The sequence below is a fragment of the Nicotiana attenuata genome, unplaced genomic scaffold (genome assembly GCF_001879085.1).
Source record: "Nicotiana attenuata strain UT unplaced genomic scaffold, NIATTr2, whole genome shotgun sequence".
Lineage (NCBI taxonomy): Eukaryota > Viridiplantae > Streptophyta > Magnoliopsida > Solanales > Solanaceae > Nicotiana > Nicotiana attenuata.
In genome coordinates, this window is record NW_017670517.1 from 161,273 (window position 1) to 179,321 (window position 18,049).

Sequence of the window (18,049 nt, forward strand, 5' to 3'; positions counted from 1 at the left end):
CTCACATCTATGTTAGGGAGTGGGTCGAGGGTTCGTTTTTTTTCGGTTTTAGGTTGGGGCCGGGGGGGGGTGGGTGGGTCATGGGTCACTATGATATCTTTAACTATTGAGACACGGACAGGATTCTTGGTGTGGAATTTCGTGTTAGATTATGTCTAGGACTAAACCATTCCTGTAGCCATTTATTTATTTGCTATTCTTATATTGACTTATCACTTACCATACCATTACTTTTTTATTCAATTTGCAGATGAATTCAGAAGAGGCTGTTACACTGCGCGCAAGCTTGCTTACCTTTCAGGGTGAAGTCTATGCTCTTGATGATAAGTGGGTATTATCAGGATTGGGTCATAAATATGGAGTGGATAGTGAAACTGTGAAGAATGCAAGAGTACTGCATTTTAATGGTAAAATGAAACCCTGGCTTGAGTTGGGAATCCATGATTATACAGTTTTCTGGCGGAAGTTTGTAGACCCGGAGAATCAGTTTTTAAGTGATTGCAATATTAACTAGTATGGGCTAGTACCTGCATTTGCTGCTGAAGTTTCATGAAGGTAGGGGTGAAGAAGCTTGCACAAGTTTCCTGTTTGTGCTCCTGATTAGAACGGTATCTGAGGTAGGGGGACCGAGTATAATTTGGTGTGGGTATCTCTATTGATTGGTTAATGAAGGAAATTTTTTTAAACCTCAAGGCAATGCTAAAGTGATGCAGAATACTTGTCAATGACGGATTGATAGTAAAGGCATGGCGATTCTTCTTTGAAGCTGTTAAGGATATAGTGTACGAGGAGAATTGCCCGAAATCATCTTTGAAGAGCTGGCTATGAACTTTGCCTCCTATGAATCTTGTAAATGCGCATACCTTGGGTTAAATATTAGTTATACTGAAACTGGGTGAGAAGTACTTGGACCCTTGCTTCACCTGTGACGAGCATCTTGGATTCTTCTGCGGTATGTGGTGTTGCCATTGAGACATTCTTCTCTGAATTCTATCCTATTCATCCTTGTAGAATTGGGTCTGTTTGAGTACATTCTTTATTAGCATTGATCAGGCATGTGAGCGTTGTTGAGCTTTGTACTAGCGGCAATTCTGCTAAAATATATTTAGTGTTGTTTAGATAACATTGTTTGCCATCTAATTTTCCTTTTAAAAAGCAGCTGGACGTTTGTGCCTTGCGCTTAATAGTTTTAAGTCCTACGCATTGAGGGTGTATACACGCTTACCGGCAATGTGTTAGAAAGTACGAGACGAGGAGCAAGTCCCATGCTTATTTAAATTTTTTAATTTATAAATTAATAAAATAGCATAATAACACAATGAATATAGAAAATATATTAACAAATAATATTATCAAACTACATGTTGTTCTTCCCTAAAAGTAAAATAACTGATAAACATCATTACTATAATTGAAAACATTACTCCATGAATAAATACAAAATTGCTTTCAAATATCAAAATAAAAAAGTATGATAATTTTGAGGGTCAGACCTAAATGCCATGAAGACCAATAGGAAGTCGAGATGATGTTCAAATGGTATTTGCCCTCACATTGTTCTCTATTGATAAATTTGCAATACTATGATTCGTTATTTGAGTTACCCTCAATTTTCACATTTTTATTAGATGAATAGAACTTTTATCATTTATTTGTTAAAGAATTTTGAGGGTCAACAATGCTAATTAAGAAGTTTCACACATGATTGTGTAAGAACTATTAGGCGAACCCCGAGGGTTGAGTGTTAGGCGTGTTTAGGGCGCACTGTCGGACGCTTGGAGCGTAAGCCTCACAAAATAAAACCCTACACCTGAGCCTCAGAGCGTTTTGCAAGTGCCCTGCCCATAAACGAGCCTGGGTGAATCTCAGAAAAAGCCTTTTAAAGCACTAAACCAGATAGAGCATAGAAATTTTTAAGTGAAAATAACACGGGCTAGCCAGTTTTCGGACTGGTAACTAAAAATTGCCAGCATTTGCAAAGTCATTGAAAAATAGCTGTTATTTTGCTGCAACACGGAAAGTTCCAGCATAATATACTGGAGATTGGTGCACCTATGTATGAACTTCCAGCATATTATGCTGGAACTCCAACACACGAAAAGTTCCAGCATAATATATTGGAGATTGGTGCACCTGTGTATGAACTTCCAGCATATTATGTTGGAACTGCAACACGCGGAAAGTTCCAGCATAATATACCGGATATTGGAGCACCTGCGTATGAACTTCCAGCAAATTATGTTGGACCAGTATATTATGCTGGAACTCCAATATATTATGCTGGAATATTTTACGGATTTTGAATGATGTTTTCGTTCAAATTTATCTTTAAATGAAAAGTGGCTGAATTTCGATTACTTTTGAAACTAAGGCTATTTTTCAATTACCACTTATAAATCTGGCTATTTTTGAATTTCACCCAAATTTTAAGCAGCAAGCTTCAGAACACATTACTTATTCTAATTTTCAAGAACCACTAAATATGCACATGACCACCAATACGTGTGGTGGGATGGTTGAACCTATTCACCCTTGTGGTAAATTGGTTGAAACCAATTCACTTTTAACCCGACATCTCGGGTTCTAAGTAATCCCAATTAGTCATTTAGTGTGCTTCGGGTACCGAATATCTAAAGCCAAAAAATATACTTTTGTATGATCCAAATAGAAAACTTAGGGTGTGTTTGGTATGAAGGAAAATATTTTCCGGAATACATTTTTTAATTTTTTCATGTTTGGTTGGCTTAAATATTTTGGAAAATATTTTCTTCCAATTCAACTTTCCCCACCTTATTCCAATCCCCACCAACCCCCCCCCCCCCACACCCCCACACCTATCCCACCCCTAACCCACCCATCCCATCCCTAACCCACCCACCCTCCTCCAACCCTCCCTCCCCCACCCTAAATAGAAATATTATTAAGATTACTTTCTTTTCATGTTATAGATAAAGTACTTTTTTTTTTCATTTCAACAAAATGAGTATTTTTCTCATGATATAAAAAAGGTCAAATACATAGATAACCCCTTAAAGTTGGCTCCAATTGTCATTTAACACTTTAACTAATCCATTTATCTATTGAATACTCAAACTACTATTAAAGTGTACCTATTGAACACAAACCAGTGACATGGCACAAAAAGTGACTCTCATTGGTGCAAGGCGCGTGAAATGTTTCTAATATGCTGACATGGCTTAAAAAATACGTCAATATCTCCTCTCTCTAACACTTTCTTGTTCCTTCTTCTTCTTCCTCCTTTGCTCCCATCTCAATTTCACAATTTTGGTCACCATGCTTCTAACTTCTTTATTCAATAGGTACACTTTGATGGTAGTCCGAGTGCTTAATAGGTATAAGGGTTAGTTGGAGTATTAAAATGAAAATTGGAGTCAACTTTAAGGGACTGTCTATGTATTTGGCCTATAAAATAAGTACGTTGTTTCATTTCAACCAAAAAAAATACTTTCTTTTCATGATATTGAAAAAGTATTTTCTTTCATTTCACAAAAATGTAGTTAAAAGTATTTCCTTTCATTTCAACAAAAAAATACTTTATTTCATGATGTTGAAAAAGTATTTTCTTTCATTCAACAAAATGATGTAGTAAAAAATATTCTCTTTCATTTCAACGAAAAAAGTACTTTCTGTTCATGATGTAGAAAAAATATTTTCTTTTATTTCAACAAAATAAAGTAGTAAAAAGTATCGTCTTTCATTTCAACAAAAAAAAAGTACTTTCTTTTTATGATGTGAAAAACGGATTTTCTTTCGTTTCAACAAAATAATGTAGTGAAAAGTTTTTTTTTCATTTCAACAAAATGAGTATTTTCTTTTATTTTAACAAAATGAATACTTTTTTTCATGTTGTAGAAATAGTATTTTCTTTTTCAACCAAAAAAAGAGTATTTTCTTTTTAGTTATGTAACACAAATTTCGACGTTGTTTTTGAGTGAAAGTAAAGTAGCACATTAGTCCCTTTTGGGTTTGTGTGAATTTTTAAAAGAATAATTAAATTCTTGAAGAAAATAAAGTTAGGTATTTAGAGTTTTGGGGGGGGGGGGGCACAGGAAATATGGGTGAGGGGATATGGAAAGTAGCATAAAAAATTATTCTTCTAAAAAATATATTTTACTCTCTAAACAAACACTAGAAAATATTTTCCGAAAAAAGCTTTTCACTCACCAATCAAACATGGAAAATAAGTGATAAAACCACTCATTTTTCAGGAAAACATTTTCCTTCGTACCAAACACACCCTTACTCTTTACAAATTTGATGACTGGACCACTATATTGAACAAAGTATTTGGTATCTGTTATGCGTGGAAGTTTTGATTAGTTATTACCTGATCATAACAGCGGAAAAGTCAATGACAAACTTTTTCCTCCGTCTCTAATCTCTATGTTTAAGCCCGTAGAGGGAAAAAGATTTCAATTTCAACCGTGGGAATCAACTACATCGACCCAAAGTTTGATACTTCAAATATAATCTTCTGAATGTCCAGTAGGGTTCCACTTGAGAAAAAGGAAATAACAAGTGATGTCCGAATCAGTTTTCTCACATCTTACTATTTCACAGGAAGACCTGCATCCACCCACCATAGCATATACTCACCGGATAACTTTGTTGACCAAGACTTGAAAAAATGGAAAGAAATCACTTTGATTTTTTTCTCTGCTGAAATTTGAATCCATAACATATCATTCCATCTTAATGGAAGGCGCATCCTTCTATGCGAAAAATACTAGTACTAACGTTATAGAGTAGAATGAAAAAATTTATTTTGTGCCTGACACAATTGACGCTAGTTGTGTGAGACCTTCTTTTTGTCTCACAACTTTGTGGTCCCAGAATTTTATGGACCCAAATGTGTAAGATATAGGTCCACAAATATGTGAGATAAAAAAAGGTCTCACACAACTCAGTTGTGTGAGGCACACCATAAAATCACTCGAGTAGAATCACTTGACATCACACGACGTCACTCTGATCCCTGTCCCTACTCTATTTCCATCCTTACAATAACATTGAGAGATTTAGGGATACACAAATGTCTATGGAACTTATCCTCAATTGGCACTAATCAGAATCTGAATTCTCATATTGTTCTTGACAATGTCAAATGAAAGAACTATCTTGCCACATGCTCCATATCACCCATCACCATCATATGAATGCAGTGCACAATTTGGTTTTCCATTCAGAACGAAACCAGCAATAAGATACAAGTCACCGACGATGAGAATCAAAGAACTTTCTTTCGTCTTTCTAATGAGGAAGTGTAATTTGAAGGTAAACTTCACAGATGCTTGCAGTTGCGAATGTTAACAGCACATTTTACACGTATCACTGAGCAAATTTCAATATCACCTACTAAGGGATTAAAACTTGAACCTGATTTACTTACAGAAGTTACAGGAATGGTATGGTAAAAATTATTGCAATGGATAATTCCTTCTAAGTAGAGCTAAAGTTTGCCCCTGCTCGGATTTGCAACATTTCAGTTCTCTTACTCCTCTCCATTACATCTACGAGCCAATTCACACTTTCCTTAATTCCTAACCTGCAATCAAGAAAGCAAAAGCTTGCATTATTCAAGCTTGTTTGCAGAGCTTTTTAGATAGAGCTTTTAAACCAACTTATAATATGTCAAATCTAGCTGCGAAAATGGTTTTATGCAGCGGTCTTCTATATGAATAACCTGGAGAAATACAGTTCTTATGTGTGATACTGATAAGAAGAAGATTACTCACCCATCATAGCCTGAAACAGCTAAAAAGGTGTAAGCTCTCTCATCGAGTTTCTTGAGATCAAGATACCGGGCAAGTTCTTCCGCTGACACAGCATCTGCAAGGTCCTGCTTTCATAAATGGACGCACATAAGCAAAAGACTGGTCACGTCAAGCACAAAAGGATTAACATAATCAGCTAACTATTTACTCTTCTCCCTCCAGGAAAAGTCGGACAGAGCCAGGTAAGCAAAATACAAATATAGGAACAAGGGAACATCTATAGCACTGAAGTCGTATCCGCTAGTTGCAAATTTAGAATCCTTTTTCCTTTTCTGATGAAGGCACATTTAGAATTGGATCCTTTGTAACAACGATTAAACAAGAAATAAGGTCATTTTGAAACCAAAAACATCTACTCTTGGCAAATAAAGTATAAACATTATCAAAACCGGAGGTGATAGAAATATAATCATCATTGACAGATGAATTAGACAAGGAAGAGACAAAAAGCTGTGCTCTGTTCAGTCAATGATAAACACAATAAAGAACCTCTTTTGGGTGGAAGAAAACAGCTTTCTGCCTTTACCTGCTTGTTTGCTAATATCAGAAGTGGTGCTCCTTGCAGATCCTCATGCCGGAGAACCTTTTCTGCCAACCGTTGAAGTTAACAAAATAAACCATGATGCTTACTCCCTAAAAATTGTGATCTAGACAAAAGCTTGTAAACATGACTAACCAACAGTACATACCAAGCGCAGATTTGGAATCCTCAAAGCGTGATGGACAAGCAGCATCAACAACAAATATCACAGCATGTGCCTCTTCATAATACTTCTCCCAGATTGAGCGAAGACCAGGCTAGGAGTTTAAATGGTCTCATGTTAGTCAGAGAAACTTTGATGAATGTCTATAACCGGCTGAAAGATATAGAGGTATCTTGCTTTCAATGACATTAAGACCCCCATATCTGCTGACTAGCTCTAGCGAGAATACAAAAGAATATTGTATAATTCCTCCATCAATTATTACAAAGGTCACGTGTACGATAACTGTTCTATATAAGGCAGCAAATTACCAAAATACTTCTTAAGTTTGGAAATTTTTGTGGGAAACAAGAGTAGTAGATGACCATCTTATGTTACACAATATACACCTAAAATCTTGCAACTAAGATAACAAGAACATACACTTCATCATCAAACTTAAAAGTATAAAACAGATCCCTGATGTCAAGCACTTCAACCTTGTCTTTTTCCAGACATAATACATTTATCTGATGCTGCATTTATATTTACAGATTCTTTACAAATTTAAATGGAAAATTTAATCATCTCAGACGTCACAGGAAGCAAAGTTCATACCTGACCTCCTAAATCCCAAAATACAAGCTTTGTATTTGATACTTCTACGCGGCCAATATTGAGCCCCACAGTTGGAACAATACGATCTGGTGGAAGGCCTTCCAAGTTTGAGTATTGTGACTTCAATTTCTCTAACAGTGTCTAGAAATTTATAATAGAAAGGAAGATTAGAAAGAAATGTTTCAAGACTAGACATTGATAAATATCAGTAATGGTTAAGCATGTGACATTCGCAATTTCCCCGCAACCCCCTAACCCCCCCCCCCCCCCCCCTAAAAAAAAAAAAAACGAGAAAGAGAAAGAAAAAATACCATTTAAGAAAATGTAAATAACAAAACCACAAAGTGTAACAAAGCTATTCAGATTAGTGTTCACAGCACACTAATGTCAAGGACAACTTTCTTTTAGTAAGTGTTAAGGATAACATTTCATCTTATAGAATAAGCTAAAATGAACTTCACTCATATATCCACATTCCTATATCATCTTCTTTACAAGCATATGGACTAGCTGTTTTTTTCTTCAAATTTTTCTTTTCTTGCCTCCTTTGCTTAAGACCCTACATAATCCTCATAAGTTCCACTGTAGATCTGTTGAGTGCTTGTTCACTGGTATAGCTAATTATAAGCTTACATGCATCTGTGCTGCATCACTAGATGTGTGTATGTTATTGCATTGAGTATGATAATAACACCTAATTCCACTAGGGGGGGGGGGGGGGGGAATAAAGTCCTTAAAGCCTATCAATCACAAAATAAAAAGTGGTTAAAAAAGATTATACATAAAACTGGATTGCATAAAGTACAAGAGACATTGCATGCAATCAAAAACTTAAAAAAATGAAGGAAGAAAATTGCTAATAGCGTACCGTTTTCCCAGCCTTGTCAATCCCAAGAATAAGGACATGAAACTCTGTCTTGCTAAACATGTATTTATAAAATCCATAAAATAATGAAAACATCTCTATCTTCTTCTGTTTCCTCTATGATTCGCGCCAATCTGCAATAGGTTATATGGTGACTTATGCTCTAGTCATCACAACGAAACCTGAAATGAAAGGACTCATTACTATCTTCATGCATAGCAAGCGAGACATGTGAAAATGAACAGACTAAATCTTTGACTGAAGTGAATGAACATTCTTATCCTCGGGAAAGGCTGCCCCATATCAATCATGATGCTTGCTAGGCATGTCGAAATGCAATTGAAGCCCCAATACATACCCCGGGAAAACCCTCCATTTGCATCTTAATATATACGTGCTTGCCAATGACTAATGGATGATAACACAACTCCCTCTTTCTAAAGCTACCACTTAATTAACTGTAAGCTCTAATGAAGATAGAATTATTCTCCTTCCCATCCCACCAACTGCATATTCTGCAGCCCTAAGAATCAAGGATCAACAGGAATTTCTGGAATTGGCGAATTTCTGGAATTGGCATTACAATGCTAGTGAATCCCAGCTCCAGCAAAACTAAAAGGATCAAAAAGCAATCCAGCTTATTAAACGCAGGTCAAGATTGGCTTGCTGCCAGCTTGTTTGATACTATTAATTTGCAAACTAATCAAGTAACATTGACCATATCCTTCTTGTATATAAGTAGAGCAAGGCTCAAGCTTAGACCAACAAGGTCTTTATATAAATGCCAAAAGGAGAAAAAACAAATTACAAGCTACTGAACGTAATATAAACAAACTAATTCAGTGAAGACATTGATTTCCAAATATATCAGAGCAACAATATAAATAACAAGCTACTGAACGTAATATAAACAAACTAATTCAGTGAAGACATTGATTTCCAAATATATCAGAGCAACAATATAACCACCTTCTATCCAACATAAAGTAATAACTTTCAACAAAGACTCGTGCTTTTTCCATCAGCATTTCCATTGAAATACATGAAATAAAAATTAACATATACGTAGTAAAAATTGGAACAGTATCCAGTTTTTTTCAATTACCTTAAAAAAGGACATAAGAATAAACAATTATTCACTCTCATAATTCAGAATGTAACCCGGATTTTAAGAATATAAATCGCGAAGAAATTGCAAACCGGAATTAATACTCCAATTGAGAAAAGGGAAACCTAAAGTACCGAATGACAGCTTCCGATTTAGATTTTTAGCTCAAAATACAACAAATAACATTAATTTGTTTTGTGATCCGATATTGTAAATCATAAATTGGAAGAAAAAAAGTACTGTTAGTAATCAGTGATCCGAAAAGGAGAAGGATTAAGAAAGAGAAACTGAAACCTTATTCAAAGAAGGAAGCGGCAGAAGTAGATGTTGCTGCTGGTTGATTCGGTTGTGCAGTGATGTTCGATTGCACCCCGATGTGCACGCCGGAAGAGAAGTACTGATTTTTTTTAATATGTAGATCCACGAAGTTTTAGAGAAAAAAATACAGTAACAGTTTGTTTGGAAACCAACTTGGAAATGGAATTGGGTGTAATTGGAGGCACTCTCTAATTTTGTAAGTGTCAAGAACCGGATTTTATACCTCCGGGAGTCGTGATGGCGAGTGATGCGTCTACTAGTGAAAGCTAGGCAAACCAACTATTTCGATTAATTTACCCTTTTTACTTTTAACCTCTTAACAAGCGCAAGTTAACATTTATAAACAGCGGAAGTAATAAAGCAGAAAAACAAAATTTAACAGTTTAGCTAATACCAATACGAATCCATAAACATAAACTACCCAGAACTGGTGTCACAATCTCACGGACTATCTAAAAATACTACAAACAGGGTCTAAACAAAATAAATACATGTCTGTCTCTGAAATAGAAAAAAAAGAGCAGAAAGAAACTAGATAGGAAGGGGACGCCAAGGCCTGCGGACGCCTGCAGGACTACCTCAGGTCTCCGATGGACTGAAGGCAGCAACCCCTAGCTAAGGTCCGCATGCTCCAGTACCGAAATTTGCACAAAAGAGTGCAGAGTGTAGTATGAGCACAACCGACCCCATGTGTTGGTAAGTGTCGAGCCTAACCTCGGCGAAGTAGTGACGAGGCTAGGAAAATATCTAGTAGAATAACAGTAACAAAATTAATGAAAAAGTAGCGGGGAGGGGTAACATGCTATTGGGGAAATACCAACACAAAGAATGACAATAATAGTGGAATAAGACAATTAAGGCATTTGAACCGAAAACACCAAGAAATCATAACAAACAGGAAATAAGTGCACGGCATCACCCTTCGTACTTTTACTCTCAATCCTCACCAATGCAATCAAGTAATGAAAATGTGCACGGCATCACCCTTCGTGCTTTTACTCTCAATCCGCACCAATGCAATCAAGTAATGAAAATGTGCACGGCATCACCCTTCGTGCTTTATCTCTCTTCCTCACCATATAAATAAGTATGAATGTGCACGGCATCACCCTTCGTGCTTTATCACTCTTTCCTCACCATATGCATCAATATCAATGTAAATGTGCACGGCATCACCCTTCGTGCTTTATCACTCTTTCCTCACCATATGTATAAGTATGAATGTAAATATGCACAGCATCACCCTTCGTGCTTTATCACTCTTTCCTCACCCAAACAATAGCAACAAAAAAAATCCCGGCAAGGGAATCAACAACAAGTATAAATACGTCCCGGCAAGGGAATCAACAATAAGAATTAAATACGTCCCGGCAAGGGAATCAACTATAACCAAACTTGTACCAATAATCAACTTCACAATTGCACCTCAACTAGAGCCAATGCTCAACAATAACCAAATACCAAGAAGAAAATCATAAATATTACTCAACATGGATAATCAACAATTTAGGCATACGTAGTACTTATTATGAAACACAACGATCATAATTTAAGACCGACGGGCATGCTTGACACCAACGTATAGATACTCGTCACCATGCCTATACGTACACTACAATAACACATAGCAAATAAGGCACAACACCTATTCCCTCAAGCTAAGGTTAGACCAAACACTTACCTCGAACTTCCACGGCCAACTCAAGCCTCAAACACCGCCTTTCCTTTAGAATTTGCCTCCAATTTACTTGTATCTAACCCAAATTAATTTAACAATATCAATAAATGCTAGAGAATTCAATCCAAATGCTAAATTATAGGTTTTCTATTAATTTCCCCAAAAGTCAAAATCGACCCCGGGCCCGCTTGGTCAAAACCCGAGGTTCGAACCAAAATCCGATCACCCATTCACCCATAAACTCAAATATATAATTTGTTTTGAAATCGGACCTCAAATCGAGGTCCAAATCCCCAAAATTTGAAAGTCCTAAGTTCTACCCAAGATCACTCAAATTTCCCATGAAAAATCCTTGATTTTGAAATGAAATTATGTAAAAAGATGGATTAGATTGAAAGGAATGAGTTAGAAATGACTTACTAATGATTTGGAAGAGTAGGTGCCTTTGAAAAATCGCCCAAAGATGTTTTAGGTTTTGAAGAGTTGTAAAAATAAAGAGAAATCCGTCTAAGTTTCAATTTACACAGTTGTAGGTATCACATTTGCGATAAAATATTCGCAATTGCGAACTCGCAAATGCGACCAATGCTTCGCAAATGCGAAGGTTGGCCTGGCTTGCTGCCTTCGCCAATGCGAACATTGTTCGCAATTGCGGCTACTGTGCATGTCGCATTTGCGACGATGAACTTCGCAAATGTGAAGGTCCCCTGCCCAGCCCAATCTTCGCAATTGCGATGAGCCTTCGCAATTGTGGTGCTCGCATTTGCGAGCCAGACTTCGCAAATGTGAAGTCTGCAGACCTGCAATCATACCAGCAATTTCCTTAAGTCTCAAAACACTCCGCGACCTTTCTAAAACTCACCCGAGCCCTTGAGGGTCCATACCAAACATGCACGCAAGTCCGAAAACATCATACGGACTTGCTCGTGCGACCAAATCATCAAAATAACATCTAGAACTACGAGTTTAACATCAAAATCAAAGAAAATCTCAAGAACTCTTAAAGTTCAAATTTTTCAACCGAGGGTCCAATTCACGTCATATGAAGTCCGTTTCTTACCAAATTTTACAGGCACAACTTAAATACCATATCAGACATGTACCGGGCTGCGGGACCAAAATAAGGGCCCGATACCATCAGATTCAAACACATTTAAATTTCCAATAACTCTTAAACTTTCAGTTAAACAATTTTCTTCAAAAATTCATTTCTCGGGCTTGGGACCTCGGAATTCAATTTTCGGGCATACGCTCAAGTCCCATATTTTTCTACGGACCCTCCGGGACCGTCAAATCATGGGTCCGGGTCCGTTTACCCATAATGTTGACCGAAGTCAACTTAAATTCAATTTTAAAGGCAAAATTAGCATTTTTATCAAACTTTCACATAAAAGCGTTCCGGATATACGCCCGGACCGCGCACGCAAACTGAGGTGAGATAAAAGGAGGTTTTTAAGACCTTGGAACACAGAATTGACTTGTAAATCAAGTGATGACCTTTTGGGTCATCACATCCTCCCCCTCTAAAACAACCGTTCGTCCTCGAACGGACATAGAAAAGAAGTACCTGAGTCTGGGAAAAGATGGGGATTTCGACTCCGCATATCGAACTTGGACTCCCAGGTAGCTGCCTCGGCAGGCTGACCTCCCCACTGAACACAAACTGAAGGGAACTTCTTTGATCTCAACTGACGAACCTGCCGGTCTAAAACGGCTACCGGCTCCTCCTCATAGGTCAAGTCCTTGTCCAACTGGACAGTGCTGAAGTCTAACACGTGGGATGGATCGCCGTGATACTTCCGAAGCATGGACACATAAAACACTGGGTTCACAGCTGATAAACCCGGCGGCAACGCAAGTCTGTAAGCCACCTCTACCACTCGGTCAAGAATCTCAAAAGGACTAATGAACCTAGGGCTTAGCTTGCCCTTCTTCCCAAATCTCATCACGCCCTTCATGGGCGACACCCGGAGCAACACTCGTTCTCCGACCGTGAATGCCACATCACGAACCTTGCGGTCGGCATAACTCTTCTGCCTGGACTGAGCTGTACGAAGCCTATCCTGAATGATCTTCACCTTATCCAAGGCATCCTGAACTAAATCTGTACCCAACAACCGAGCCTCTTCCAGCTCAAACCACCCAACCGGCGATCGACACCGCCTACCATATAATGCCTCATAGGGGGCCATCTGAATGCTCGACTGGTAGCTGTTGTTGTAGGCAAACTCTGCTAATGGCAAGAACTGATCCCAAGAACCTCCAAAATCAATAACATATGCTCGGAGCATATCCTCCAAAATCTGAATAGTACGCTCGGACTGTCCGTCCGTCTGAGGATGAAATGATGTGCTCAACTCGACCCGAGTACCCAACTCACGCTGAACTGCCCTCTAGAAATGCGAGGTAAACTGGGTACCCCGGTCAGAAATGATAGACACGGGCACGCCATGATGACGAACAATCTCCCGGATATAGATCTCAGCCAATCGCTCCGAGGAATAGGAAACTGCCACAGGAATGAAATGCGCTGACTTGGTCAGCCTATCAACAATAATACTGCATCGAACTTCCTCTGAGTCCGTGGGTGTCCAACAACGAAGTCCATAGTGATACGCTCCCACTTCCACTCAGGAATCGCAATCTTCTGGAACAAACCACCAGGTCTCTGATGCTCGTACTTTACCTGCTGACAATTCAAACACCGAGCTACATAGGCAACAATGTCCTTCTTCATCCTCCTCCACCAATAATGCTGCTGCAAGTCCTCATACATCTTAGCGGCGCCCGGGTGAATAGAATACTGGGAACTATAGGCTTCCTCTAGAATCAACTCACGAAGTCCATCCACATTAGGCACACAAATACGACCCTGCATCCTCAAAACTCCATCATCTCTGACCGTAACCTGCTTGGCACCTCTGTGCCATACTGTGTCTCTAAGGACAAGAAAATGAGGATCATCATACTGCCGATCTCGGATACGCTCAAATAATGAAGAACGAGCGACTATGCAAGCTAACACACGGCTGGGTTAGAAACATCCAACCTCACGAACTGATTGGCTAAAGCCTGAACATCCAAATCAAGCGGCCTCTCACCGACTGGAATATACGCAAGGCTGCCCATACTGGCTGACTTCCTACTCAATGCATCGGCCACTACATTGGCCTTTCCCGGATGATACAAGATGGTGATATCATAGTCTTTCAACAGCTCCAATCACCTCCTCTGCCTCAAATTTAGCTCCTTCTGCTTGAACAAGTATTGTAAACACTTGTGATCCGTGAACACCTCACATAACACGCCATATAAATAATGCCTCCAAATCTTCAGCGCGTGAACAATGGCTGCTAACTCCAAATCATGAACTGGATAATTCTTCTCGTGGATCTTCAACTGTTGCGAAGCATATGCAATAACCTTGCCATTCTGCATCAACACCGCACCAAGTCCAATACGCGATGCATCACAATATACCGTATAAGGCCCTGAACCCGTAGGCAATACCAACACCGGCGCCATGGTCAAAGCTGTCTTGAGCTTCTGAAAGCTCGCCTCACACTCGTCCGACCACCTGAACTGGGCACCCTTCTGGGTCAACCTGGTCACCGGGGCTGCAATAGATGAAAACTCCTCCACAAACCGACGGTAATAACCCGCAAAACCCAAGAAACCCCGGATCTCTATAGCTGATGTGGGTCGAGGCCAGTTCTTGACTGCCTCTATCTTCTTTGGATCCACCTGAATACCCTCTGCTGATACAACGTGGCCCAAGAATGCAGAACTCAAACAAAACTCGCACTTCAAAAACTTAGCGTACAACTGACTATCCCTCAGAGTCTGAAGAACGACTCGAAGACGCTGCTCGTGCTCCTCCCGGCTGCGGGAATAGATCAAAATATCGTCAATGAAGACAATCACGAAGGAATCCAAATAAGGCCTGAACACTCGGTTCATCAAATCCATGAAAGCTCCTGGGGCATTTGTCAACCCGAATGACATCACCAAGAACTCATAATGCCCGTACCGAGTGCGGAAAGTTGTCTTAGGGACATCGGATGGCCTAATCCTCAACTGATGGTAGCCAGATGTCAAGTTGATCTTAGAAAACACTTGGGCACCCTGAAGCTGGTCAAACAAATCATCAATCCTCGGCAATGGGTACTTATTCTTGATTGTGACCTTGTTCTACTGCCGGTAATCTATACACATCCTCATCGACCCATCCTTCTTCTTAACAAACAACAGTGGCGCACCCAAAGGCGAGACACTCGATCTAATAAAGCCTTTATCCAGCAAGTCCTGCAACTGCTCTTTTAATCTTTCAACTATGGCGGGGCCATACGATATGGCGGAATAGAAATGGGCTGAGTGCCCGGAGCCAAATCAATGCAAAAGTCAATGTCCCTGTCGGGTGGCATCCCCGGCAAGTCTGAAGGAACTACCTCAGGAAACTCACGAACAACAGGCACAGAACCCATAGAGGGAACCTCAGCACTGGAATCACGAACATACGCCAAATAGGCCAAACACCCCTTATCAACCATACGCCGAGCCTTCATATATGATATAACCCTGCTGGTAGAATGACCAGGAGTCCCTCTCCACTCCAAACGAGGCAACCCCGGTAGTGCTAAGGTCACGGTCTTGGCATGACAATCCAATATAGCATGATAAGGGGATAACCAATCCATCCCCAGAATGACATCGAAATCTACCATATCGAGAAGTAGGAGATCTACCTGAGTCTCAAGACCCCCAATAACAACCACGCAAGCATGATAAACACGATCTACCACAATATAATCATCCACCGGTGTAGAAAAATATACAGGAGCACCCAAAGAATCACGAGGCACAACCAGATAAGGGGCAAAATAAGATGATACATAAGAATACATGGACCCTGGATCAAATAGAACTGAGGCATCTCTACTGCACACTAAAATCGTACATGTGATAACTGCATTAGAGGCCTCAACCTCAGGTCTGCCTGGCATAGCATAACATCAGTACTGGGCCCTACCACTCTGAACTGCATCCCTAGGACGGCCTCCTACTGGCGGGCCTCCACCTCTAGCTGTCTGGCCTCCACCTCTAGCGGCCTAGCCTGCACCTCTAACACCTCTACCCCTACCTCTAGCTGGCTGAGCGGGCGGTGGAACACTCGGTGCTGGAACCATAGCACGAGAACCTTGGTGCTGAGAACTGCTCGAGGCTCGAGGGCAAAACCTAGCAATGTGCCTCGTATCACCACAAGTATAACAAGACTTGGGCTGCTGAGACTGCTGACCCTGAAACTGACCCTGACGGCCTGGATAACCACTCTGAAAACTCTGGAGTGGAGGTGCACTGATAGGAGCCGGTGGTGCACTGTAGGGCAACTGATTAGAATACTGCATATGAGAACCACGGGCACTTGGAGCACCGAGAGAAACCTAAAGTGCTGACTGAAAGGGCCTAGGAGGATGGCCTCTACCAAAAGAATCCCTGCCTCCAGACGAGGCACCACTGAATCTGCCAGAATGACGAGGCCTCTTATCAGACCCCTGACCGCTACCCTGAGCTAAAACCATCTCGACCCGCCTGGCCACATTGGCCGCATCCTGGAAAGAAATCTCGCTACCTGTCTCCTTAGCCATCTGCAGTCTAATAGGCTGAGCGAGTCCCTCAATAAACCTCCTCACCCTCTCTCTCTTGGTGGGGAGTATCAGAAGAGCATGACGAGCCAACCTCATCTCATACTGGGTGACAGTCATAGAACCCTGCTGGAGACGCTCGAACCGCCTGTGATACTCCTCTCTCTGAGTGACTGGAAAAAACTTCTCGAGAAATAGCTGTGAGAACGGGTCCCAAGTGAGAGCTGGTGATCCAACTGGTCTGGCCAAACAATAATCTCTCCACCATTTCTTGGCGGAACCTGACAGACGGAAAGCAGCAAAGTCGACCCCATTGGTCTCCACTATCCCCATGTTCCGAAGAACCTCATGGCAGCTGTCTAAGTAATCCTGGGGATCCTCTGAAAGATGTACCACCATAAGTAGTAGTGAACAGCTTGGTGAACCTGTCCAACCTCCACAAAGCATTGGCGGACATAGCTGCTCCATCGCCGGTCCGAGCTACTATACCCGGCTAAACTGTTCCAACTAGCTGAGCTGCTGAAGTCTGAAACTGGGGAGCTATCTGATCCGGAGTGCGGGTAGCGGGAGTCTGTACTCCTCCCCAGCCTGAGAGACGGCTAGTGCTATAGGAAGTAAGTTTGCCTGAGTGACACTCTCCATAAGGCCCACTAGACGGACCAAAGCATCCTGGAGTACTGGGGTAGCAATGAACCCCTCTGGGACCTGAGCTTGGCCCACCGAAACTATCTAGGCCGGAACCTCATCATCAAACTCAACTTGAGGCTCTGCCACTGGTGCTGCTCTGGGCTGAGCTCTGCCCCTGCCTCGGCCCCTAGCTCGGCCTCGTCCTCTGCCCCTCATGGGAGCTGCCGCTGGGGCTCGGGCTGCTGGTCAACGGATGAAGAAGCACGTGTTCTCGCCATCTGCTAAAGAACAGAGTAGAAGTTCAATTAGCATTGAGAAACCAATCGTACGACAGAGAATAATACAAGCTAAATTGTTCCTAACTCTGTAGCCTCTGGGGGATAAGCACAGACGTCTCCGTACCGATCCCTCAGACTCTACCAAGCTTGTCCGTGGATTGTGAGACCTAATGTCACGACCCTAAACCCAGACCCGGTCATGATGGCGCCTATCGTGAAGATAAGGCCAGCCGACACAAACCCCAAGTTTAATTAACAGATATAATGATTCATAGTCAAGTCATTAATAATGATAAATCCCAAAATAAAGCGAAATATATCAACTGCGGAAACAAAACACAGCCCGACATCGAGGTGTCACAAGTCACGAGCATCTAGTAAGGTCTAAACGCAACTAAGAATCTAAAATGTACTAGATACAATATAAGGAAGACAAG

General features: G+C 40.7%; 2 protein-coding genes across 6 annotated transcripts in view; one reads left to right on the forward strand and one right to left on the reverse strand.

The window, feature by feature from the left end:
* The window catches only part of LOC109240463 (probable galacturonosyltransferase 7), a 10,380-nt gene extending 9,199 nt beyond the window's left edge, over nucleotides 1–1,181 (forward strand). For all 5 annotated transcript variants that reach the window (XM_019407114.1, XM_019407118.1, XM_019407116.1 and 2 more), the window contains one exon: nucleotides 251–1,181. In XM_019407114.1, the coding sequence (XP_019262659.1) occupies nucleotides 251–514 (264 nt within the window). In that variant the 3' untranslated portion in view covers nucleotides 515–1,181. The remainder of the gene's footprint in view (nucleotides 1–250) is intronic.
* A 3,993-nt stretch (nucleotides 1,182–5,174) lies between these two features.
* On the reverse strand, nucleotides 5,175–9,557 carry LOC109240465 (ADP-ribosylation factor-related protein 1). The gene is made up of 7 exons (XM_019407119.1): nucleotides 9,364–9,557; nucleotides 7,965–8,143; nucleotides 7,097–7,237; nucleotides 6,485–6,593; nucleotides 6,322–6,383; nucleotides 5,757–5,860; nucleotides 5,175–5,566 (listed from the first exon to the last, which is right to left on the reverse strand). Exons 2-7 carry the CDS (start codon nucleotides 8,055–8,057, stop codon nucleotides 5,461–5,463), a joined length of 615 nt encoding a protein of 204 aa, XP_019262664.1. The 5' UTR covers nucleotides 8,058–8,143; nucleotides 9,364–9,557; the 3' UTR covers nucleotides 5,175–5,460.
* Nucleotides 9,558–18,049: the final 8,492 nt, after the last annotated feature.